Genomic DNA, 25,578 nt, shown 5'->3' on the forward strand with positions numbered 1-25,578 from the left:
AGAAAACACTGGCTGTCTGGTTAGCTCAGTTTTCCAACTGGATAATTTAGATTACAGATCTGTAGGCCAGGTGCTGTTTCAGAAGATGCTGGAAATCTGTACAGGCACAGACACAATGCAGGGTTAGTTCCATGGGACCCCTTATAGCAATGGGAAGGGTCCTGCATTAAAGGTATTATTAGCAACATCCTGTGTCTAGTAAGGTTTTTTTTATGTTTCAGAGAGTGAAATAGATAAGAACTGGCTGTCAAGGGTCAGTTACTCAAGAGGCTTTTATTGTACTTAAATACAATACTCAGATGTTAAAATAAAGTTGTTGCCTGCCATTTAAATCTGCTTGAGTTCATCTGACCTGCATGTGTAAGCTGTTACGCTCAGGTGGTTCAGCCATGGGTTCAGCACCCATGACAGATGCTCTGTTTTTCCTCACCATTTTCTGCTCAAAATCTCAATTACTACCTTCTCTTTCCAGCTATATTTTACCTCAAGCTCCTTTACCACCTCAAATTTCAATTTTTCTCCATGTTCCCCACATTGGTCATAGCTTTGAGGTACAACTGTCTCATCCTTTCCTTAAATTGAGCGCACCTAATCTCTCAGGTGAGCTGGGTTAAAACCCAAATTACAACACAGTAGCTCTCAAAATAGACAAGATGATTGAAATATTCTAGTCAGGGACATTAAATCGCAGTCTCTTTGGAGGTCATTCCTTCCAATCTTGCTCTTTTTCTAGCAACTGTCCGTGATCTTGTATTCGTAACAAACTGTATCATCTGCAACAGCAGGACAGGTATTTCAGGTATGTCCTTCCTGAATATCACTTTGGTCCAGCTTTATTCAGTGTTTTTTCTCTTTTGTTCTCATGTCACACCACTCTTCTCTTCTCAGAATTCTCAATGCAAAAAGTTGAAAGGGGAATCTTCCCTTTTCTTCTGGGCACCTAGCCCAGGGTTGCCAACAGGTAACAGTCCTCTTTATTAACCAGGAACAAACTTTCAGCAGAAATAATAAAGTGTATTATGACCTCAGAAACTATGACTAGAGAAACAAAAAAAACTACCCATCACCCTGAGACAGGGTTATCTGATAAAGCAACTTTCATGTCTGGAGAGTAAACTCCATTAGAGCCTAAGCATTGCTTGGATGCTCAGTCAAACATACAGACATTTATTATTTCTTTTGCCAAAGCATCCTCCCTCCCTCTCACTCCTCACTTACCTATATCTTCCACTGTCCTCACTCAGGTCTCTCTTACCGAGCTCATACTCCTCCTTTCAGTTTTCTGACGCTTTCCCATGCCTCCCAACCTTTATTTGTGCCCCTCCGCTGTCTGTTAGTCTGTCTGCCAGTCTGTCTCTCTCTGTTTTCCCTGTTATTCTTTTCCTTACCCTACTTCTTTTCTGTGTCTATTTTTATTATCCATATTATTAATCATTCTACTAGTTTCCACCACAACTTTGGATCCAACACAGAATCAGAGAATGGTTGAGGTTGGAACGGACCTCTGGAGATCATCTAGTCCAACCCCCCTGCTTACACAGGATCTTCTACAGCACGTTGGCCAGGACCCTGTTCGGATGGCTTTTGAATATCTCCAGCAAAGGACGCTCCACAACCTCTCTGGACAACCAGTGCTCAGTCATCCTCAGAGTAAAAAAGGTTTTCCTCATGTTCAGATGGAACTTCCTGCGTTTCAGTTTATGCTTGTTGCATCTTGTCCTGTCGCTGAGCACCACAGAGAAGAGCCTGGCCCCATCCACTTGGCACCCTCCCTTCAGATACTTAGCTGCACTGACAAGATCTTTCCTCAGCCTTCTCTTTTCCAGGCTGAACAGTTCCAGCTCTCTCAGTCTTTCCTTATCTGAGAGATGCTCCGGTCCTTTAATCATCTTAGCGGCCCTTCACTGGGCTTCCTCCAGTAATGCCATATGTCTCTTGTACTGGGGAGCCCACACTGGACACAGTACTCCAGATATGGTCTCCCCAGGGCTGAGTAGGGGGCAAGGAGCACCTTCCTTGACCTACTGGCAACACTCTCCCTAATATAGCCCAGGATGCTCTCGGCCTTCTTTGCCCCAAGGATGCATTGCTGGCCCATGGTCAGGTTTCTATCCACCAGGACCTCCAGGTATTTCTCTGTCAAGCTGCTTTCCAGCAGCTCAGCCCCCCAGCCTGTATGCATGGGATTATTCTTCCATAGGTGCAGGACCCTGCCCTTCCCCTTATTGAACTCCATGAGGTTTCTGTCCACCCAAGTCTCCAGCCTATCCAGGTCCCTTTGAATGGCAGCACAGCCTTCTGGTGTGTCAGCCACTCCCCCCAGTTCAGTATCATCAGTAAACCTGTGGAGGGTTCGCCCTAGCCCTTCATCCAGGTCTTTGAACTATACTGGATCCAATATTGGCTCCCGGGGTACACCACAGTAGTTACTGGTGTCCAGCTAGGCTTCGCATCACTGATCACAACTCTCTGAGCTCTGCCATCCAGCCAGTTCTCAATCTACCTGATTGTCCACTCATCTAGCCTGCACTTCCTGAGCTTGCTTATGAGGATGTGATGGGAGACAGTGTCAAAAAGCCTTGCTGAAGTCAAGACAGACAACATCCACTGCTCTCCCCTCATCTACCCAGTGAGTCATGCCATCGAGGAAGGCTGTTAGGTTGGTTAAGCATGATTTCCCCTTTGTGAATCCATGCTGACTACTCCTGATCACCTTCTTGTCCTTTGTGCATCTGGTAATGAAACGAGGATTAGCTGCTCCAACAGGGAAGGTTTTAGGATGCTTTGAAAAACAAGAAGAGGTGATACTTCCTGCCAGTTTCACACATATATTTCAGATAAAATCCTTTACTTTGGTAGTGCTGTCAAACTGTTTGGTGTAAATCAAAGCAAGTTCCCTTCTGCAGAACTGATCTAGGGTTACTGCTGGATTGGGAATTACACACAGAAAGCATAAGAAAATAAAATTCTGCAAATTTGAGCTTGTTGAAGCTTCTTGGGTGAGCTTTTAGGGCAACTACCTCTATGCCAGGCAGGCAATAAGTATTTCATGCAATGGGAGTTTCACGGATGGCATAGATATTAACCAAGCAGTCTTAAGCCCTTCCTGCTCTACTTTTAACATCAAGTAAAGTTCCCTCTCAGATGCACTAAAACTGCATCTGAATGATTAAACACAACTGTATAGGAATAACAAAGGCAGAAAAGCTTTAAAGAGAAAAGAACGGAAGCTTCTTCTCTTTAGGTGGTTAAAAATTAACCTACTCCATTTCTCAGTCAGGTGAAACACTACCAGTCCCGAGTTCATGGACTGCAATGAAGACTGAATATGATCCAGTTTAATGTAAGGGAACTGAGAAGAAAAGTTCTCTTTTAGGGGAGAAAATAGGAAGTTTAAAGCTAACCGAAAGGTGTATAAAAGAGAATAAGAACAAAATAATCCTAATCAGCAGGAATTCTCCTTATCTTTTGAATTAAGCATTGTAGGAAATAATTCAGCTCTGTAGTTCCAAGCATGATAGTAAAACAAAGCATTTGAAATAGTTAACATTATTTAGTGCAAAGCAATTACCTCTGTTGCCATGAGAAATACGATTTGCTACCACAGGGAAGTGAGAAAGTCCAATACGTCATTGCAAAGCACAAATTAAGCTGCATGCAAATGAGACCTTCCTCATTTCTCCCCATCTTACATTACAAAGACACTGAACTAAGAACAGAAGAACTGCTTGGAATCAGGACCACAGCTCAGGATTACACCTTCCCAGGTGAACACCCTGCCTGCTCTGGTACGGAAGGTTGCTCCTTAACCTTCCCTTCCAAAGAAATCTGAAACAACTTCAGTACAAGACCAAGAAGGGCTGCCATGCACAGCAACCTCTTGATCGAGGAAGCTGATGATGGTGAACCCAAGGGCTCAGGCACATGCTGAGGCAAAGAGGATTGATTATCTACAAAGGGTGAAGCTCCCTGGCTGTCTGCTCCCCCATCTTCTCTTTCCTGCAGTGCTGCTGCTCAGAGCCTGGCGTTGCCCCTTTAGGGACTGCTGAAGATAAAACACCAGACTGTGAGTAGAAACGTTAAAAAGAACATTTCCCACTTTTGGATCCAGGCCTCTAATCAGTTAAATAGTGGAGTCATTCTCCCTCCCCGCACCTGGAAGTACATATTTAATAGAAATGGTGGCTGCCACTTCACTTCATGAACAAATTGCTCTGACTGCACTTTAAAAATGCATCATAGCATCAAGCCTTTCCCTGGACTAAGCATTCTTCCTCCTTATTTTTTGTCCCATGTCTACATTCAGAGCACATCACCATACCTGGACATTTCAGAAATTAAGGAACTTGAAAGATTTACAACCTTCAGGTCTGGAGACAGATAAAAAGTTTTTCTGTAGTTTTTTTTTTTTTTTTTCAATTTCAATGTTTGATTTAATTGCCTAAATCTCACTTTGGCTACCTATACACTTTTGTGATAAGAGGATATCTCTTGACTCAAAAACTGAGAGATGAGGTGACTTTGAAAAAATGTTTACTACTTACAAATTGTCTTTGATCGCATTATATTGGCCTTACCTAAGAAAGAAAGCTCAGCTCCATTACTAGCACTCACTGTTTTTCTTTTGCATTTAAATTCAGGATTTACTGTTTATTCAGAATATATATTCTCTTTGAATTGAAAAACTTTTATTTACTTTAGGAAGAATTTGTTTCTACAATTTACAGTCCAGTTCTACAATTTATAGGTCAATGATTCCAAGGTTAACAACATGGGTATCACCTACATGTTTGGAAATATAATTGTTTTCTTCTTAGAAGATTTGAAAAAATGCATGTTTTATAAAACATTTCTGATTTTTTTTCTTCCAAAAGTCTTTGTAGTAGAGTTGATAGTGACCTTAATGCTTTGCGTAATACCAATATATTTGTTTGGATGTGGATGGTCCCTACATTTTTGCTCTGTTGGTAAAGCCAAAGAAGAAATACACATGAAATTTCAAATTGCAAATCTGAATTCTACCCAACTTTGAAGGACATTTTGCTATTATTGTCTTAGTTCAGGATTTCGGCACTGGTCTCTTAGCGCTGGACCAAATGCATAGTGAGGTCCCTATGGATCTCAGTAAATTTCAGCTAGCTGCGCTGATACCATCAGAAGCTGCAATGCTTCTAATTCCTTATTTCAGATTATATAGAAAAGCCACACCCTGACTCTGTCTTGTCCTGATTCAAGACTGACAGCGCTTGCTTATGTAGTCCTCCCTTCATACCTTGATTTCCATGGCCAAAACCTCATTCAGTGGCTAGAGAAAGCTGACGTTCCCAGGTCTCATGTTATTGATCTAGAGAGGAACTTCAGGGTGCATCCTGGATCACACCTAAGCTTGGTCGTAGAAACTAGGTCAAGTCAATGATGATTTATTAAATGAAAGGTGAAATATGAATAAGTCCTTTGCTGATCCAATTATAAAACTTTCATTCCAAAAAGCATGAAAAACATCAAATCTCTAACGATAAAATCTCAGACCTCAAAGAGCTGGTAGCAAATCCCTTATATTTATTTTATAAATGGAGGAAAAAAAACCCACACCGATGAGCAATAAATTATTTATTCAAAAACATCTATATAAAATAACACTCTTGGAGATAAACACTTTTACATTTTTAAAGTGCCTCTCTTCATTGCTACAATATTTGGTTTACTAATTTACACTGTACATTCATAATTTATAAAAAAAAATAATTGGTGGAAATGTTTGCAGTTGGATGTTAATGACGGTGACAAGGAGCACATATTCCATTACAGAAATCACTTCTGAAGTGTGTACATGTGCAAACTATTCCTATTCAGATGTAAAGACAACACAGTGACAATAGCAAGAGTATCACTAGAAAGAAGAATTACGGTATATTGTACTATAATAGGTTCTCTTCTTATAAAAGGTTATTTAAAAGTGCAAAATATATACACTCTCCCTTTGTGTTCTTCCTGCTTGTTAAACCCCTTCATAACTTCCTGAACTGAACAGATAAAACTGTAGTAATTTTACACTATGTACTACAATCATGCAGATGTTGCAAGGCTGCATTTCAGAAAAAAAATATAGCCATACACAACAAATATACTGCATTTCAAATTTTTTTTCATTTACCAACCAAAATACACAAAATGGAACAAAATATATCATGATACTGTTTTAGATATGAAACATTATGAATGTGAAAAACTCTTGTTAATTTTTCTTTGTTCATGAAGTAAAGGATTGCCTACATGTAGTTCCCTGTACAATCAACTAAGATGATCACAGATTTAGTGTCTCACTCTGCTGTACATTATTTTGGCCCTCAGTACAACCCTCTACTAATTTGAAATAAATCTGTAATATGAAACAAACAAACAAATATTTAATTGCCACATAACCAAAACTAACAACATTCAAACAGGCCCTATGTGATTGCACAGAATTTTAATACTTATTAGGTTTGTATATATTATGACTTCTTGAATATTTAAACGTATTTATAGGAGAGAAGTATACAAACAGTTGTGAGTTAGTGGGTAAGATAAGACATAAGATACAATAAGATATGATTATTAGTTACCGCAAGATTACACCTAATAAAATGTTGGCAGTGTTTCTTCTTAAAAATAGTCTCTGAGTTTACGTCATGTAAACCGATAATACTGAAAATCTTGTGCTAATTACTTGATGTAGTTCACTTGGATTTTTTTTCTTGTGCCAGAGACTTCAATATATTTGAACCTTCAAAACATATGTCAATTACTGAAAAATAAAGATGACCTTTCCCTTTCAAAAGAGAAAGATTTACAGGATGGAAATGGCAATGAATGACAGTAAGAGGAGAAAACTTGAGTGTTAATATCACTACTGACAATTTAATTCTAGAAGCCCCCAAGTCTTAGGGAGATCCATTATCTTTCAAAGATATCAGTCTGGAACTGATTTAAAACATTTCTTTCAAAGTGTCCACTCGATATTATTATATCTTTTCCTATTTTGACTGAGAAAAAATACATTTAAAAGAATATCTGAAATACATACATTTTTCCATTGAACAATAGTATGAAGCAATCAGTCTGTTGGAGAAACGTTTTGTTATGTTGTATTGTGGGTTGCTGATCAGAATGTGAGGAAACTCTAGACATAAGTGTCCCTACAAGCTGGTGACACGCAGGAGGAAAGCACCACTTTCATGAATAACCACCATGTTCCACTTCCATAATGACCTTTTGCAAGTTTTCACCAAGAAGTGGAAATTGCTTTTTACTTTGCAAACAAGACTGCATGACTGGGGACGGGGGGAGGCAGTGGCTGCCTGTTTCATACTGATCATTCTGAGAGGGAAATACCCAGAGCTGGAGTGTGTGGCTTTATTACAAATGTTGTTTGTCATACACAGAGGTTAAACCTACTGCAGTATTTGAGATAGAAACTCCTGGAAATGCTGATATAAAAGTACATGTGGTGGTGCAATTAATGCACCTGTTTTCAGGGAACTACATATATAACTACTTTTCTCAAGTACAGAAAGTCAGTTAACTTTCCCTGGTCTTTACTTACTGCTTTTAACGAGAATAATGTCTTATATTCATTTTACTACTGTTAAGTGAAACTTGCGTACATTGTAAGAACTTTAAATCATCTTAATCTTAAAATCCCAGGTGATTTATGGTATGTTATCTATTATTAGTCATGTTTTCTGCTGAAATAGGACTACTTCTGAACTAATATGTTGTGCAAAGTGCTAAAATATTTGAATTAAAATAAAAACAACAAACATTACATAGCATTTCATACATTTTCTTGGATTTCCAATCAGAGATCAAGAGAAATGCAGATTTGAGCATCTATCATTCTAAATTATTATTCTTTTTTAATAATCATGGTTTATATCAGTAATATTCAATCTTTTTACTGTAATAGGATGAGGATTTTATAATAAGCCTAAAAAATTAATCATTTATATACACTTGATGCTGTCAGATCAAAGTAAAATTTCAAAACATCTGACATTTGGTGTGTTACTACAGCAACCTATCATAAAGCTCAATTTGGATATAAATTCCTATTACCTTCCCTTTCCTTAAGTACTGCAAAATATGGGCTGGAAATAGGAAATTCTGGATAAATTACTTAACAGAACATAACATTTTGTTTCCAGGGGGAATGAGTAGAGGCACTAGAATGGATACAAAAAAAATCCACATAGGTGCTGATATAATTGTACAAATACAGTCAACAGCAGAAAGATGACTAGTGAACAGACACCTGCTGCTCTCCAGAACCACGTGAGTGCCAAGGAGTGAGAAAGGAAAGCTTTACCCAGTGACCAGCAGTGAACTGAGCACCTGGAGAATAGAATTTCATCCTCCAAGGGAATGCTAATAACGTCCCCCCAAAAAGACGGATGACATCATCATCTAGGGGAGCAGGATAATGAGAAATGCAACCACACACTTCAAGAAGAGATACAGAAAGTGCTTGCATTTGCAGAGTGGCTCACTAGGACAAAAGGAAAAGAAAGATTTCATGTTCTCTCTTAGGTCCACTGTTTTATAATAATTGAACAGGATTCCTCCTCATGCTATGTAAGATATTGCTATGTAATTCTGTCTTCCTACTCTTTACATTTTTGTAACTGTGTATCCTGCCTACCCTGGCCAGCATACAGCTTCTCAGTACACATACTCCCAAGTATCAGCAATTTCAGTGTAGCTCACTAGTATGCGGTTTTTTTTTTTTTTCTGTTCACATCTCATACTCTTTACTCCAGGGAGTCCTTGGCTTTTACAGTTTAAATATAATTTTATTTCCCACTATTGAAGTCATATTTAAAATGACTTATAATTAGCAATGGTCTAACTGACTGTGTGAGGAGTAGGGTATGTGGTCCAGCACTTTGTTACCAACGTTGCATATGACTGTGGCAAAAGAAAAGTCATTCAACAGAAATAAAAGTTACCCCATGTATAAGAAGAGGTTAGAGGTATTTATCCTTGCTTTCAAAGTGCTTTGTGATCTACAGACAAGTGTCATGTGAATGCAGCTATCTTATCTACAAGATGGTTTTACTTCAGTAAGTTTTACCTTTCTGACTGTAATCACATTGTATGATGACTATTGCTTTATCACAAAAAAGTTTAGTATATAAATATTAAATGCTTGAAATAAAATGGCAAGCCATTCCAAATTAGCCCATTTTTTACATAAAAAGCGAACACCGCAAACAAGATAAAATTGCACAAGTTTTAGGACATGATTTAAGCTAAACTGTTTCATTCCATAACTCTTCCTTGTGAATAGACACCATTTTCAAAGCAAAGAAAACACTGGTGAGTACTGTGATCATCATGGTGACAAACAAGCTGAGGAAGTGCAGCTAAAGCTATGGAATAGTACAGAACCAAGGTGATAAGGGAGCACAAAGAGGAGGAGGAGACTCAGACATCTTTCGTTCTCACCACTTCCTGAGAGTGAGCTAGTTTGTGCCCTGATATTTGATGCTGGAATTTGTAACTAGAAGGGGGCATTTCTCCATGCCTGGCTGCTCACCTTGAAAGCTCTGCCATTATTAAAGGGAGTACCTGGAAATATCTTTACAACCCAGGGTCTGTTTTCTGAGATGATATACAACACGAGTTACTTCAGTCTTGTGTTCCTGTCAAGCTTTCACTGAAATAGCAACCTGTAGATTTTTATCAAATCGTTACCACTCTCATATGCTTGGACATCACTCTTTGGGGAGAGGAGTGAGAAGTCAGGCACATGACCGTGGTTTCACCACAAAAACATGAAGCTAATAGGAAAACTGATAGGATGAGAATTCCCATGTGTTGGATCCCAGCGCCTCAAATCTCAGCTGTCCAAACTTAGGTAGATTGATTGCTGGCTGAAAGAAATCGCTTCATGCACAACAGTTGTCCTGGGATGCACCCAAATCTACTTCGTTAATTCAAAGTAGCACAGTAAGCACACTTCCAAATTGTTCTTACAATTCATGTTAGGATATCAGAAAAATGAAAACAAAAATGTTGTTTGTGGAGGCAAATCATTTCAATGGAAAACAAAGCAAAACACAACTTTAAGTATAGACAACCCGAAAGAGTAAAATAAAAAATCGAATTAAGACGTTTCTCTACTAAGGTTCATTCTCCTTTTCCTACTAACAGCTGAGAATCATACTTTAGTTTCAGAGATTTGAATATAATTGCTAGTCTCCATTCCTTTCCCATCTCAGACGCCCTCTCCAGGAGATCTGTAATATGTTACTGATCAATTTACAGTTTTACTGAATACCTTTGAGAATCAGATGTTATAGAAAAACACACGGGAAAAAGAGTATCTCCTGCAGAAATCTACGCTTTACTTTTAACACTGCTCCTATTTCCACCAATATTTCTGCACCCTAGAAATCTTGCTGTGCTACAGATAGCCATTGAATAAGTTATTGTGCCTTTTCTACTTCAAATGATTTGTTAATCAGATCATTTCCTGTTCAGCCCAAGCTCAGCCTTCCACTACTTACAGTTGTGCAGCCAGACAATTGCATTTGCCCTTTAAAAGCTATCACAGTGCCATCAAGTTTCCCCATTCCTCACTGAATTTCAGCAGAATGGTATTTACTGAAGTGATTCATTTTATGATACAGAACAAGGGACCCAAACGTCTGCTGAACACATTTTATTGCTGGGTAGTGATATGACTCCGCCTGCATGTAGAAGACTGGAGCTTAGGGCATGCTTGCTTGCCAAAGCCTTGCTGATGTAAACTGCCTGTAATCTGTTCAGCTAACAGAGGCATACTCACATCAAAGCATGACTGTCTAGGGGGTGTAGAAATGATTTAGGAACTCTATATGCTCAATGTTAGAATGTCTTTCCCTTTAAAGATTCAGAACTTTCAGAGTGCCTGCCCTGTTTTATTTCATTTTTAATTCAAGGAAGGAAAGCATTTTTCTTCTGCATTTAAACATAAAAATGTCCCTTACTCTCAAATAAAATTCTGAAACAAATACATATAGGTAATGATGACTCTTTACTTTCTGATAACGCATAGTGCAAAAGCATGATGCAGGCCTCTGGGAGTAAAAGTGGTGATAATTGCGGATATGTTCATAAGGGAGTTAGGCATGAATTAAAGAAAAGAAGTATTAACGAATGACGTGACTGAACAGTCAGATGATCTGAATGACCTCTGATATTTGAAAACGCTAGAGCATCACAGTTTAAAGGCTGACTTTCCTCCTCTGTATAAATACTTCACAATGAGTACAAAATAAATGACTTAGCTTAACATGAAGAAATTTCATCTCGAGGAAATAAAAAAATTAATAGCTTTTAAGAGGTTTGTAAAGTGTTTAAGGTTTATTTTCTTACACTTCTACTCATGATATAACTACTCCTGTTTATTCTTGTCATACTGCAGATATTTTGCAGAAATTTGCTATATGCTTAGCTTTGTTTCAAACCGACCACTGAAGGACACATACAGTGGGGCTAATCTATTTGGCTCAAGAAGTCAAAGGATAGGTTCACAGATAAATAACCATAAGCAACCAAACTATTACAGCTTAATAACTTCCACATCTCAGCTGGGGCACTGTAATCATCTCCCAGCCTATTGCAAATATTAAGTGAAACGTTCAGTAAACAATTGCAAAGGTCTAGGAATTCAAAGTGAATGTCCAAATAGATGGTTGTATATTTAGAAATTTTAATTATTAGGTCAATCTGGGGGAATCTAAATAATTATGTGTATGTCCTAATAGAAAGGCTGCATCTTTTTGACACTGCAAAATCTGTTCATAGCTGGGGGAGGGACGACCGTTATGGATTGCTGGTTCCCAAGCTGCCTCTGAATGAACCACTGAGGAAATTTAACAGCCTGTAATCTGGTCTCGTCTGTTGATGCTAAGTACAATTCATAGAACAACTACAATTTTGTCCTTATCTTACTACAGTTCCCTGCTATAAAACCTCTTTGTGTCTGCGTTAACATATCATCTCCTAGTTTTCTGGTTTTGTTAGCTGAAGGTTCCTCCCTTTTGGGAAATTCTACAAGCAGCAGATTTGAAATAGCACATAGTGAATGGATTTGGGTTATATTGTCAGGTGCTAGATTTCTGCTTTATAAAATCTTGGATATGGTAATTTAAAATGCAGGTGACGAGCAAGAGGTCTGTCTACACAAGTGTTCTGATTTTCCTGAAGAGCTGAATCAGCTTGGAAAACAATTGAAAAGTTTTCAACACTTACTCAAGAAGGAGAATTTTATTCAAATTCTATTAGTACGAGCTTAGAAGAGTTATTAAATGACCTAATAGCTGGCAGTAGGTTCTAGGATGTAAGTAACAAAAATGTAAGCTTCCTTATGCAGGCAGAAGTCAGGATTTTTTTTCTTGATTTTTTTTTTTATTTTCCTGCTCAGAGCCCACGAATAAAAGTATATTGGTTTATCAAAGAAACGTCAGTCCAGAGAAGCTAATACACATCTGTAAAAAGTTCTGCTCTCTCCTAACCTAAACAATAGACTATATCTTGTACAGAAAATATTTAGCACTGAATACGAAACAACCAGACTATCCATGGCTTCTAACAGCTCTGTTAGAAGTGTTCAGTAAATCATCAGTCACCTTTTGTGAAGTCAAGGCAGTGTATTAAACGCTGCAAAGATAAACTATGTATTTGTCATATTTCTTATACTTCTTCCTAATTATTTGATACTGATCATTCTGGATTATGTAAAAGTGAGTCATATACCAAAATTGTAGTTCTTATGCTCATATGGTTTGGATAACATTATAATATAATGAAAAAACATGTTTGATATCGGGATAGTCTCTCTTTTTAATGCTAGGAAATGTTCCTAGTATTTGCAGTATTTAATGAAACACCTCTTCCCTTGGTTTGAATTATATTTGGAGTTCAAACTAATTGAAGTACAGCTGCACGCACCTCTGGCAACTTCCAAAGCTTGAGATGGCAAAGAACAGTGAACACAGACCTCTTCAACACAAATATTTGTGTTTCTTTCATACAATTTGAAATCCTAACATTTGAATTTGGAGGTAATGCTTTCATGCTACAGAGACATAATTAGTCCAATTTATCTCTAGAAAATGCTGATTTTGCTTTTAAGGGTAAGTTAAGCTCAAAATATTCCAAATTTTACTTTGGAACTAAACTAACTACAGACTTTTTTTTCAGACAGTTGAATTTTTTCAGACCAAGGAATGATAATGTAACTATAAAAGAACAAGGTTAATTGATCTGTTTTGGAAAGAATTATGACAAATGAACACAATATACAACTTTTCAGAAAAAAGTCCAGAAAAAATGTGAAGCGGTGTGATAAATCGAAGTATAGCACAGATAAATATGCACAGACAAAATTGAAACAATTATTTAATTAGGAAGCATCAAGGAAAAATGGAACCCATCATTGCCAGGTAAAGTTTTTAACATACACTTGCAGTCAGCATGCTTTGGCAGCAATGTTAGGAAAGTTTATACAGCTGTGGATGGCAGAAAAAATACTGTTCTAATTAAAACGAACACCAGAAATAAAAAAGAAAGCAATTACACCCATACCTTGCCCACTTGAAGTGTTACGAAAAAAATAGTCAGTTGTATCCAACTAGTAGAATGGCTCCTCCAAAGACAAGGAAGCTAACAATTATAAAAGCAAAGAACCACTTGATGATGCATGGCAAAACTATTCAGATAGAGAAAGAAGAAAAACAGAAAATCTGCATGCCTATTAGCTAGATTAAGCAAAATCATAGGAGACCATGCGATATAAATGGATTTACTACTAATGAAAAGCCAGCTATTGTGGGTGGGATATATATTAATTAGCATGGGTAAATGCATACCGTACTGTCGTGCCTATTAAAATACCAGACAAGAAAGGAGTACAGTGCAAGATTTTCCAAGAGGAAAATCCATACAAGGAAAAGTTCTTAGTGATTAAAACAGAGAAATGTAGTTCACATCAGCACCACACGAACATTCAAAAACTATGGTTTATGGGGTAATTTGCTGATTACAATTGCAGATCTTTCCTTAAAGGATATAAAAACAGTGTTTGGGAAAAATACAAAGAGATTAAAAGGAAATGCAACAAAATCTTGAGGGAATAGAAATTGTCAATATGATAATAAAAGACATTAGAAGCACTGGGTCTTATGGAAACTATTTCTTCAGGATGAAAGAGATTATAATGAAAAAAAAAAGAACATTTAAGAGTACTTTGAGATTTTAGTAAAGCTCTAAAACCTTAAAGTGCAAAACAAACCAACAAGCAAACATAATTCAGTTACATAACATATCACTACAGCACACCAAATGCAGAATAAATTCAAGGAGATTAATAGCAGGTTTGGGAAGAAGGAAATTCTGACCATGAACTCAGAATTTGGCTCTGTCATAAGATAAAATGTTCATTAGAAGACAGCATCTTTACTCTACAGTATGAGAGTTAAAATTTTAAACTCATCAATTCCTGGATCTAGAGAAAGGTGAAAGACAAATGAAATACAACTTTGATTATAAATCTTCTTCCTTTTCCTTTCATCCTGCTATCAATATCCCAGTGACGGGGAGAAATAAATCAACAATAATGCTAATATTGATGAAAGAACCATCACGGGCTGCAACAAAGACTTGAAGCCCAGAAGTGTCCTTGACTTTCACTTTTGCAGCTGTTTTAATGTTATCGGGTTTCATATTTCTTCTCTCTGATTGCATGCCTTTCACCACTGGAATTCTAAGAAAGCACTAGTATATCTAAAACATCAAGATATAATATGTGCTAGTAAGTTTCGGGGCTTTCAGGGTAACCTCTACGATCTTAGTAACAGGCAAATAGGAAAAAACGCTACCTTTACTCAAAAATTGCTCTTGGTAGTATTGAACATAGCTAGAGTGGAAGGCAAAAGCAAATCATAGCACTTCTTGAAGTCTTGGTGTGAAACATTTAATAATTTTTTTTTCTTTTTTATCCAACTCTAAAATAATCTGACTAAACACAGGGGTTCAGTAAAGCACTTCAATTTTTAAATGCAGGGGAAGTTTATCCCTAAAGCCAATTAAATATTCACAGTAAATCAGCTGGAGAATATTTGTACAGCTTCTCCGCAAAAAGAAAACAGTGAGCTGATTATGTACTCTGCTTATGGATGTTTTAGGGTATACTAAAGGGCTGTAATTTAGCTCAGTTCTGAATGTTAATTGAACAAAATGCTTAAAGACACAATAAAATGTCTCTAATATTTATTTTATGAGCAGCTTCATGTTCCAAAAGTCAATATATCCCCTGGGACATAGAACCAGTCTACAAATCAATGCTATTTCTACTGCCTCATTTCAGAAGTACTTTCTACTAAGCATCGGCTAGTAACTGCTAGCTTGAAAAATAGGCTGATGCTTTCCCTCCCCCATCATTTTAAGGAAACAAAAAGCCTCTGTTTTCCACCCCATTTGCTTCAGGTTTTGTTTTATTCTCATAATCCTCCAACACTGCTCATGACTGCTAGTTTTTATTGTATTAGCAGGTAAACCAGCTACTATGCTATGCTAAACTAATGCTATCTATAGGGAACTGAGGTTCATGTCATCTCACCATTGATGTATAAAAGCTATGTTATACCCTAGGAAAAATCTAGGCTCTCAGTTAGTCAATGGAGAAAAATGTCTGTCTTTTTAGAAAGTGATTCAGCCCATTTGTTTTAGGTATCTATCTAGATTAGGATAAAGTAAAATACTCTGGAACTGCCAGTTTGTTTCGTTTGATTGCAGATCTAAGACCAGTTGACTAACACAGACTAAACACCTAATTTCTAAATGAATCCATTAATAACCATCAAGTATGATATTTCTATCATACTTGAAGATTTAGGGACATGTAATAAATCTGGCAGCTTCCTAGCCTTGAAATATAACATAAATAATTTTGTAATTTGTACTATTGGGAGAGAAAAATAAAGTCATTCTTACCTTTAATTTCCTTTCCCTGTTTGGTCGTCTGGCAGACCTACACATATAGGACTATTCAGTCATGACCAACTAAGGGCGCACTCTAAGAGGGAAGAATGAAGAGCTCTCACAGCTGTAATAGCACTAAAAACGTGAGATATAAGAGAATTACATGTCTTTTCAACTAAATATTCTTGTAAATGTTTATTTTGTAGTAGAAATATTAGTTCCCAATTTAAAAATACTCCATCAAACTAACAGAATCCCTTCCTACCCCCACTCAAATACCCTAGAAATTAAAAGCTTTTGACTTTGGGAAAACCTGACCAAAAAGAAACAACAATGCTTTCACTACAAATTACATTGCAGCATTTCACAAGAGTAAAAGGCTTCTGCCTTGTTTTCTCAGTCTCCTGTGAAGGTAATGGCTACTGGCACTCTCGGTTCTCCATGTAGTGTGGATTTACACTGTTTTTCTTCACTGAAAAGGGAGCCTGTGATATACTGTGGGAGTTGTAATCCACCTAAGGAGAAGACTAGAAGTGTGAATACCCTGCATAGCTGCCTCTCTTAGGAGGCGCTATGACAGCCTTTCCAAATAAAAAATGCAGCTTTCAGTCCAAATAGTTTGATTTTGATTTCCTACTGAAAAGTCAGCAGTTTTTCTGTAAGAATAAATCCTCTTACTGACAATATTAGCAGCTGTTCACCAAGGGAATATTAGAAAAGAAAATATTTTTCCCCCTCTGGATTATTTAAAATTGTATTCTTTTCTGTCCTTTTTCAGTTTAAGTCCCATTTAAGTCACTGGGAGTCCGTTTATCACCAGCAGTGGATTTTGGCTTAAGTCACTGGAATTTAATAATTTCAAATGTAATGAAAAGATTTTTCTTGTAGAGCTTTGCTAGCTGAACCAGATTAAGATACCTCTTCAATTTCTTCTTACATGCTACACAAATCCCCTTTGTACTTTCTAATAAATTTACTACAAGGTCTTTTACTTCACAGAAGATAATCTATTCTCTACAGACTTCATAATAGAAGTATCAAAATATTTTTGAAGCACGTATTAAGAAATTAGATACATGATTATGTGATATATTTTACATGATTTTCTTTAAAATAGTTTGCCTGTTCATCAGACTTAACTCAATGAATAGAAATTTAAAGTAACCAAAATGCACTAAAAGAAAGTCTCTATGCAATGGTAAGAGTGATATATGCTTTTAGCCTGGATGCCTACCTAAAAGAGGCTTGCATGACTGCACAACCTGTCTGTTTGTCCTTCCTTCCCCCACTGCCATTTCTGAAACGTTTCGGTTCCATTTCCAATGAATTGGAATGAGCGACATATAGGCCAAAGATAATCTTATTCCCACAGGTTTAGTGAAATTGAGCTGGTGGTAGAGCACTGCTGAGTTCGAGAGCCGGGATGGGCAGAACCCAGTGCGGCACCCTCCTCGGGAAGGGACCCGCCAGCTGTCGCTGCTAAACCTCCATCACTCTGCATTGCCGCCAGCATCGTCCTCTCTGCCTCTGCACAAGAGCATGGAGGAAAGTGATCCTCCACACAGACCGACTACCTCAAACTAGAAATTAACCACAGTAGTTCAAGTTGACACAGTACAGAAAATACATATTTCTATCTGTTGCATTAGCATGTTCCCACATGTATTTTGTGACCAGGCAGCTCAGGGCCCACACTCAGCGGAAGGGGTCTTCTATGGCTGGTGAAGGCTGTCCAGGCAGATCTCCGCATGCAAGTTCACTTCTCCCTTCCTGCAGAGGGAAGGATGCTCTCTCCTTGGCATTGCTATGGCACGTGCTGGGAAGCTTTAACATGTTTACAGTCCCAAACTTCACTGGCCTAGATTGTTTCATTCAATAAAAAGCACAAAAAATGCATTGCCATTATACGTGCCCCACTCTGAACACTTATGTAGAGAAGATATTCAGATGGGGATGGGGTGTTACAAAATCCTGACAGTAGATGAATTTATGGACATGTATTTAAAAAGGAATTCAGGCATTTCTAAATACCGTTTATGTCACTAAAAAGATCAGACTACACATTAAAGGTTTTGTGGAAAAGGCATTCCCTGTCTGAAGTTACTAATCTAGCTCAGATATAAAATATGACTTTAGATTTAGGATTGTAAAGTTTGGCAGATTTTAGTGCCTCCAAAAAACATGTATTGTTTATGCCTCAGGCCTACTGGCACAACAGTAGAAATTACTTAGAAAGAAACTACTGTTTTTCTGAGATCTTTTGAAAAAAAAGTAAGTCAGACTTGTGGAACTTGAGCTTTGGATGGATCAGCATAGCTTCAATATTGGAATTCTGTGCTTTATGACTATAAGCAAAAATAATATAGGTCATAAACAGTGGCTGAAGCCAGAATCTGAAGCCTTGTCTAAATTCATAAACTAAAATTGTCAGGGCCTGTTTTCTATCCCCGAGCCCATCTGGCATGTTTTGGCCATATCTACTCTATTAAACTCTCGTACATTTTAAACACAACTAAATCACTTACTGGGAATAGACATGAGCTGACTCTAGCTCATGAACTGAGCTCAGGAATTTTTCTGCAAATGTTAATTATCACAGACTGCAGAATGCCATAAATTGTTTTAATAAATTAAACAGTATGATTCAAATCCAGTGCCCAAGCCCAAGTCATAGCACTGCTTAGTTTATAAGTCACTGATGTGTCTGCTCTGATTTAAATTGTTGGAGCAATCATTTTGCTCAAAGTCATTTTTGCAAGTATTTTTAGCCTTTTAATAGTTTTGAGCTTCAATTAAAGACGGAATGATGATCTGTATCTATAGAAGTCAATCTGTTTTTGCTACATTTCTAGTCATGAGCAGTCTTACTCAATTTTGTGATGGTATACAATTTTCTAACTCTATATTTCCATGCTTCTTTCCTCAGTCTTCTGTTTATGGTGCTACTGCAGCAACTGTCCTCTCCTTCTAACCTTTTTTCTATTCCGGTACAACTTTCTGTCCCCTAGAAGAAATAAGGGAAAACTATACACAGGTGAATAAAGAGATAGTAAGACTTAGTATAGCTTAATGTATCACAATTGCATAATAAAGCACATACAATTTTGTTTTCTGCTTTGATTAGTAATTTCGTATTTGACATTCTAACTGCTCAGTCACCATAAAGCAGCTGCCACTCCTCTGCGTCAGTGTTTGCTTTCTTAAGGTTGACTGCGGAAGGTATTCATCCACCATTAGTTCTATTTATGATTTGGTAATCCTGCTATTTTGATATCTTCAGTGGGCTGAAAAGTCATGCAAATGCTAAAAACAACTGGTTAGAAAAAATTCATGCATGTTATATTGCAACAATTCTGAAGCCAGTGATAAGATAATATGCTTTACTGCTGTTAAAAAAATGTAATGAAAGAGCATTAGCAACCAGACAAGTTGGAAGCGTAACATTTTCATGTATGAAGTACATATTAACCTCTTAAAAGAATTATAAAGAAATACAAGGTTCTGTGGAAGTCCTATATAACAACTGCATAGCTAGCTGTCTGTTAGTTTTCCCAGTCTCTGCCAGCTTCCCCAGAAAACTAGCCTTTAGTCCCTACCTTGGGATTTTTTCAGCTTTTAAAGGGAAGGAAACAGCAAGTGAACTGCCAAGGTACTTCAGTTGCTTCATTAAAGATATGTTTGGAAAATTATTTCTAAAATACAGCTCTAAACTCCAAAGAGGAATTTATAAAACCTTATATTATGTAATAGATACCTTATGTTATAATATTCTAATAGAGACTGATTTACACATATCGGAAGAAAACTGCTGTCTTTCAAAAATGGAAGAGAACTTAGCTCATCAAAAGACTCTAACAGAATGTCGTAATTCCGTGAGAAATATTCAGTTGCTTTTGTAAAAAAACCTTTTTGATTTATTTTCTCTGAGCATTCACAAAGCTGTTCTAAGGGAAAGGGTAACAGGAAAGGGAGAACAGGATTCTGAGCAGGAGAATGGGAAGTCCTCAAAAGAGGTATAAATACAATTTTGCATGAATACAACAGACAATGAGAAAATTTAAAAGAGAAATTGAGAAATAATTTGCAAGAAAACGTATATGTTATTGAAGATAATCAGTAAGTTCCAAATAAGAAAAGAGAATGGGCACCAGAAAGAATTATCAAAATGAAGAACGAGAGGTATCTTTATGGTTCCAAGAAAATTAAGAATTATTCTTTGCCAGAGAGATTTTATTTTATGGCCCCCTAAAGTTAAGGATATTAAAATTCAGAACAGTCTTAATCATAATTTTTATATGCAATTACCTTTTTTTTGTCTTGTTTCATCCTACTCGCATGGACTTTCTACATTTTTAATAACGTTCATTCTGAATTGCAGAACTTTTCTGTAGAAATGAAAGATTATTTAATAAACTAAGCTTACTTTCTGTTAAGGTTTTGTTCACAAAATTTAGAAAGACACATTATTTTTGTTTTTACCACATAACATTTAAAGGTCTGAGTGTAGTCTTAGTTCAGTAGTAACTGGTGCAATTTTCCATTCAGTTACACTAGTTTCATGTTAGTATTTAACTTCATATAAGAGATAATAGCAGTACAATGAAGTAGAGGAGGAATTCCATCATTCTTCCACCTACAGTCACTCTGTCATTTATAACTATTTGGCTAATAATTGAGAACTGACTGTAAGAAGGCTCTTCTGATTATATTGCTATAATTTATGAACGTTAAAAGCTCAGTAAATACAAAGAGCCGAAAAATGATTTAATGAAACATTTTCCACAAAAACATGTTTTATAAACATAATTAATGAAGTGTTTTTTAAAAAAAACAGAGATGATGATAGTTGTTAAAAATACCATACTCTTTACAAACATTTACTTAAATTTAATTAAAACATTTCTCATCTTTGCTAAATATTGTTTTGAGAGAACTTAGCTCTCCTGCTGTATCTCCTTGCAAACAATATTAGAACTGTAGATAGTTTTCCCATGGTTAAAATTAATTCCTCTAAGGATACCTCTTGGAATTAGGCAATCCTTATGGTAGGATCAAATCATCCTGTTTAGGCACTTTACTTCTGCCTAAGTTTTAGGCAGACAGAGAAGGATCCTTTTAAAGTAAGTGCCTAAGTCCCCATTGCAATCTGGCAAGAGAGCTACCTGCCTTAAGACCTCAAGAGGTAGATCATCTCTGACCAACTGTAAGCACCTAAGTTATGGGAACAGAAGCCTCACCTGAGGGCTTTTAAAGGCACCTACCTCCTTTCCCTATTAAATAGTGAATTTAGGCTTTTGCTTTAGTACGATTTGCTAGATTCCTAAAACTTGGAGAGAACTTTGATGAACAGGATCCATATACAGGTCTTGCCTTGTTTTTTGGTTTGTGTGTGTGGTTTTTTTTTAATCAATAAATATCACCTGATGTTGCCTCAAAATTGCACTAGAGAACAACTGTAATTTTAATTACAGAATTCTGGAATACTTGATATTAGGGGGATGATAAAGGACTATTTGTCAAAGTTAAAATGTCTTCCTTTTATAGCTTTTCAATAGCAGGAATCATTATCTGTGCATGTAAGCAAGTGACTTCAGAAGGGAGGTTAGGACTATGTCAAAAAAGAGCCATATTATTTCCCTAGTAAGGGAAATAGCTTGTGTATAAGCATATTGGTGTAGAAAAAAAGGGTAAAGGGATGGGCCAGTAAAATCCTTATGTCTGGTTATGTTTACCCTACGCCTAGAGCACCTACCTCTAAACAAAGCAGTTAGTTATTAAAGAAGCTGTTCACAGTCACGCATGGGGTTGTAACAGGATACTGTCAGTTCAGTCTATGAATGAATACATGAATTATTCATGAAAGTTTTATCAATAAAAAGAAAACCTTATGGCAAGCTCTCTAAAAGAGGATGTCTACAGTTAGGCTCCTTAGGGTGTGATCCTACGCATGCCCCAAAGCTCTTCAGCTGATCTAACAAGATATTTTAATATACAATTAACATTGTCTTGTGCATGCTCTGGGATTACTTCATATGGTTACAGTCAAGTGCGTGCTTAAGTCCTTTCCACAATTAGAAACGGAGTACTTAGTGCTTTGCCAGAGCTAGCTCTCAGGCCTTAAAATAACTGGCTGGATGAATTATTTTTTCAAATATATTAAAGCAAGATAGAAATCCAATTCCCATTGCAATTTTTGTCAAAAATTTGCTCCTTTCCACAATATGTTGTAGAAATTGTCTGTGTGCCCTGAACTTTTCAAAATGAATTAAAATTCCAAATTTTGGATACGTACTTTGCAAATGTTGGTTCACGTTTCTTTGTCGTATATGGGGTATATATGAACACGAGAACAGAAATCAAAATGACACCAGAAATATTATTGAATTAATATTTGCTCTGAGTTTTAGATTAATGTCAAAGACAACAAAATGATTCAATGTGGCTTAATGTCTGTTAACTCATCAGATTCAACATCCGTGAACAGTGTGAAAAGCATAAATATTACGGCTAATACAACTATAGGCTTCTTATAAAATCACAGAGTTGCAATATTGTGCATGAAATAGCTATTTGCTTTAAGAAAATAATTTATTTTCCATAATCACAACAAATAATCTGATTTCAGTTACTGTACATATATTTCCTTGCCATACTCTGGCTGTCCATAAACACTGGATCCACAGATGCCACTTTTGCTGCTATAAAGGAGTGAATACAGTGTAAAACTGCAGTCAGATCCTGAAATTCAAGTTCCTGAAAGAGGAGGAAAAAGAAAGGAAAAAAAAGAGAAAAAAGGGAATCATATTCAGGTTTATATATATTTTATGTAAATACAGAAAAGACTAGTCTGCAAACAACAATAGAATTTAAATGAAAATGTGAATCTTCATAGGAAAATGTAAAGTTAAAAGTTTTATTCTTAAGAGATATATAATCTTACCTCTTTCACTAGTATGAGTATGACAGTTTAGTTTGCATTCTTTATGCTGCTTTATTGTTGGACAATGAAAATAGATTCAGTTTGCAAGAATAAACATCGAGCGTATTTTAAAATAATTGATGAGCAAGGACAGTTGGGGCAGATGTGGTGCCAAGACACAGCCGGAGGACACATACTTGGCAGCCTCTTGGGAGTCAAATAATCAAACTGGTTCCTGTCCAGAGGCAGGACAGAAGCTGAGGTAAAGCCACACTATGGTCAATGTATAAAAGTAATGGCTAGATATGAAACGCATATGCCCTAGCTCAGCAGGAAAAGTAGAGTTACTCTCAACCAGTTCACAGCTACTTATGAGGTTTCATTTTGTGACACTTTACACGCTCAGGCCGTACTCAAGGAACCAGTGATTGAAATTACTGGAAATACCCAGGAGAAAAAGAGTTACTCACACGAGTAATGACTTCAGGACAGGTCAGGCTTGCTAAGAAGGACTTTTGGAAAATAAAGACGCCTGTGAACATCGACTTCAGCCATTAAGAGGATAGTGCAATTTACATGGCACCTTTGATCTTTCAGGGACCCAGAAGCCTGGAGTTACCACAGGTATTTTGAAATTGGGCCAGAATGATGGAGATCATCTTAATGTGCTATGACTTATGACTTTAACTACCACATGTAATCAGAAATTTTGCTTTTCATCTTATCCAGATTTACAGTATTCATGGAAAGATGTTTGGCATTTGAGAAATTTATTTTTCTATCATGGGATATTTTTTTCCAATGTCTATTACTATCCTATTTCTAACTCTTTTGTGATTAAGCACTCCTAGAGATAAATATCTTTTCGTTTCTTTTCAACAGCTTTATTTTATTGACTTTTTTCTTTGAGATGCTTACCTTAACTCCCTTGGAAGCTAAAGACAATGAGATAGGTGTCCTTGTAAACATATTGATATTTAAACATACTGTGCAGTAAATAACAGCTATCTTCTTTATGCTATGGTGACAGATGCCTGTATTGTTTTTAATAAATATTTTCCATATTTCTGTTGCATGATGGGAATCTTGTTTTCTCTTCTTCTGTGACAGTCACTGACATGCTGGGTCATTGTATACATCCCCAAGGATGGTAGACAATGACTAACTCAGGTGTTGATACACAATAAATAATACTGTGATTTCATTATTGGAAATGAACTCGTGAGCAAGATTGGCAAGTCAAGATAACACTGTTCAGGGAAAAATCTGCAAATTAGATGAGCCATATCTCTTCGCTTCTGCTCGGTGGAATCCCCAGGGTAAATTAAATATACTTGGTATTGAAAAAGCTGTACCTGGCTCGGTAAAAAACAAAAATCCATCTGGATTTATTAAGGAGACACAGCTAGTAAACACTGATACTGGATACAATATTTCAATCTCAATATGGGACAAATTGCTTGATTTCCCACTTAGACAAGCACTAATCAGAGTTTTCACAGGAAAGAAGTGCTCAGCAAGAGTCTGAATGAAAAGAACTCACCAGGAACTATGAATGATTTAGAAAGAAACTCTTAAATCTTTCTTGATTAAAATTATCACAAAGAGAGGGGTTCATTGCTGATTTTTTTTTGTACCAGCTAGGCTGTAAACAGGAGAAAGCAAATTGTGGATACTTATTCTGCCTCACATATTGCAGAAAAAAAAACCCAAAACAAAACAAAGCAAAAAACTTGGTATTTGCCTTTGTACTATTCCATTTCAGGAAACAGTCAGGTGGGGCTGTGAAGAGAACAGGAGGTGCTTGATCAGGCACAAATGGAAAATAAAGTAAAAAGGACGAAGAAGGAGAAGGTAACTTATCAGACTTTTAGCATTTGAGGGCTCTACTTCATGCTGAAGATGAGACTCTATTGATTTTTTTCAATGAATTGTGCACAGGTTCTTTACAACCTCAGGCACATATAGTTTATTGTCTCAGTGATTTTATTTCCCACTAAGCACATTTATTATTCTCAGACAAACGTAATTTCTCATTATTGTCTACTTTCTCTAATATAAGGTGGCAGTTAACAATACTACTGTGCAGTAAGAATGATAGAACGATATTCAACAGGCTCCCAAGATATGCTCTTCCTCAGGTGTAACAGGCATTACAAGTGCCTTTATTTTCAGGGAAGGGCCTGCTCAGACGCTATAGCCTTGGGGCAGAAAAAGTTTTAGCAACCAGCTGTCCTCCTCCTGGTGCCTGCTCAGTACAGACAAAGGCCTTAGAGAGCAATGCTTTCAGTCCCAAGTACTGCAAAGCATATATAAGTAGAGATTTTTAGACACATATAATAATCTTGGGTGGCTCATCATCAGACCATCAAATTTGAACTCTTTCCAGAATTTGGAAACACAATAATTTCTCAATGAAATGGCTTAGAAACTTTGTTAACAGAAGTAAAGCGACTCCACTCCCTTCAATAATTGTTTTCTGAAATTACTGATCAGTTTTCCTATAGCTTTCCAAGAAAAAATACCTGAATTCAGGCATTATGTATGGCCATTTTTCATGCTTATACTTTAACTACTAAGTTAAAATAATTAGTAATTTAAAATAACTTATGATAACGGGATATGTTTTACAGTGTGCCTCCACAATATTT

General features: G+C 36.7%; 1 protein-coding gene and 1 long non-coding RNA gene across 9 annotated transcripts in view; both read right to left on the reverse strand.

Annotated features, from left to right (window-relative positions):
• Positions 1–5,595: 5,595 nt before the first annotated feature.
• LOC138066693 (uncharacterized) lies at positions 5,596–19,027 on the reverse strand. Its single transcript, XR_011140072.1, has 2 exons — positions 16,021–19,027; positions 5,596–13,692 (listed from the first exon to the last, which is right to left on the reverse strand). It is a non-coding gene; the product is annotated as an uncharacterized lncRNA (long non-coding RNA).
• Positions 19,028–20,915: 1,888 nt separating this feature from the next.
• The window catches only part of SNTG2 (syntrophin gamma 2), a 285,354-nt gene continuing 280,691 nt past the window's right edge, over positions 20,916–25,578 (reverse strand). For all 8 annotated transcript variants that reach the window (XM_068937274.1, XM_068937273.1, XM_068937268.1 and 5 more), the window contains one exon: positions 20,916–22,761. In XM_068937274.1, the coding sequence (XP_068793375.1) occupies positions 22,630–22,761 (132 nt within the window). In that variant the 3' untranslated portion in view covers positions 20,916–22,629. The remainder of the gene's footprint in view (positions 22,762–25,578) is intronic.

Source organism: Struthio camelus, chromosome 3, assembly GCF_040807025.1.
Source record: "Struthio camelus isolate bStrCam1 chromosome 3, bStrCam1.hap1, whole genome shotgun sequence".
NCBI classification, from domain to species: domain Eukaryota; kingdom Metazoa; phylum Chordata; class Aves; order Struthioniformes; family Struthionidae; genus Struthio; species Struthio camelus.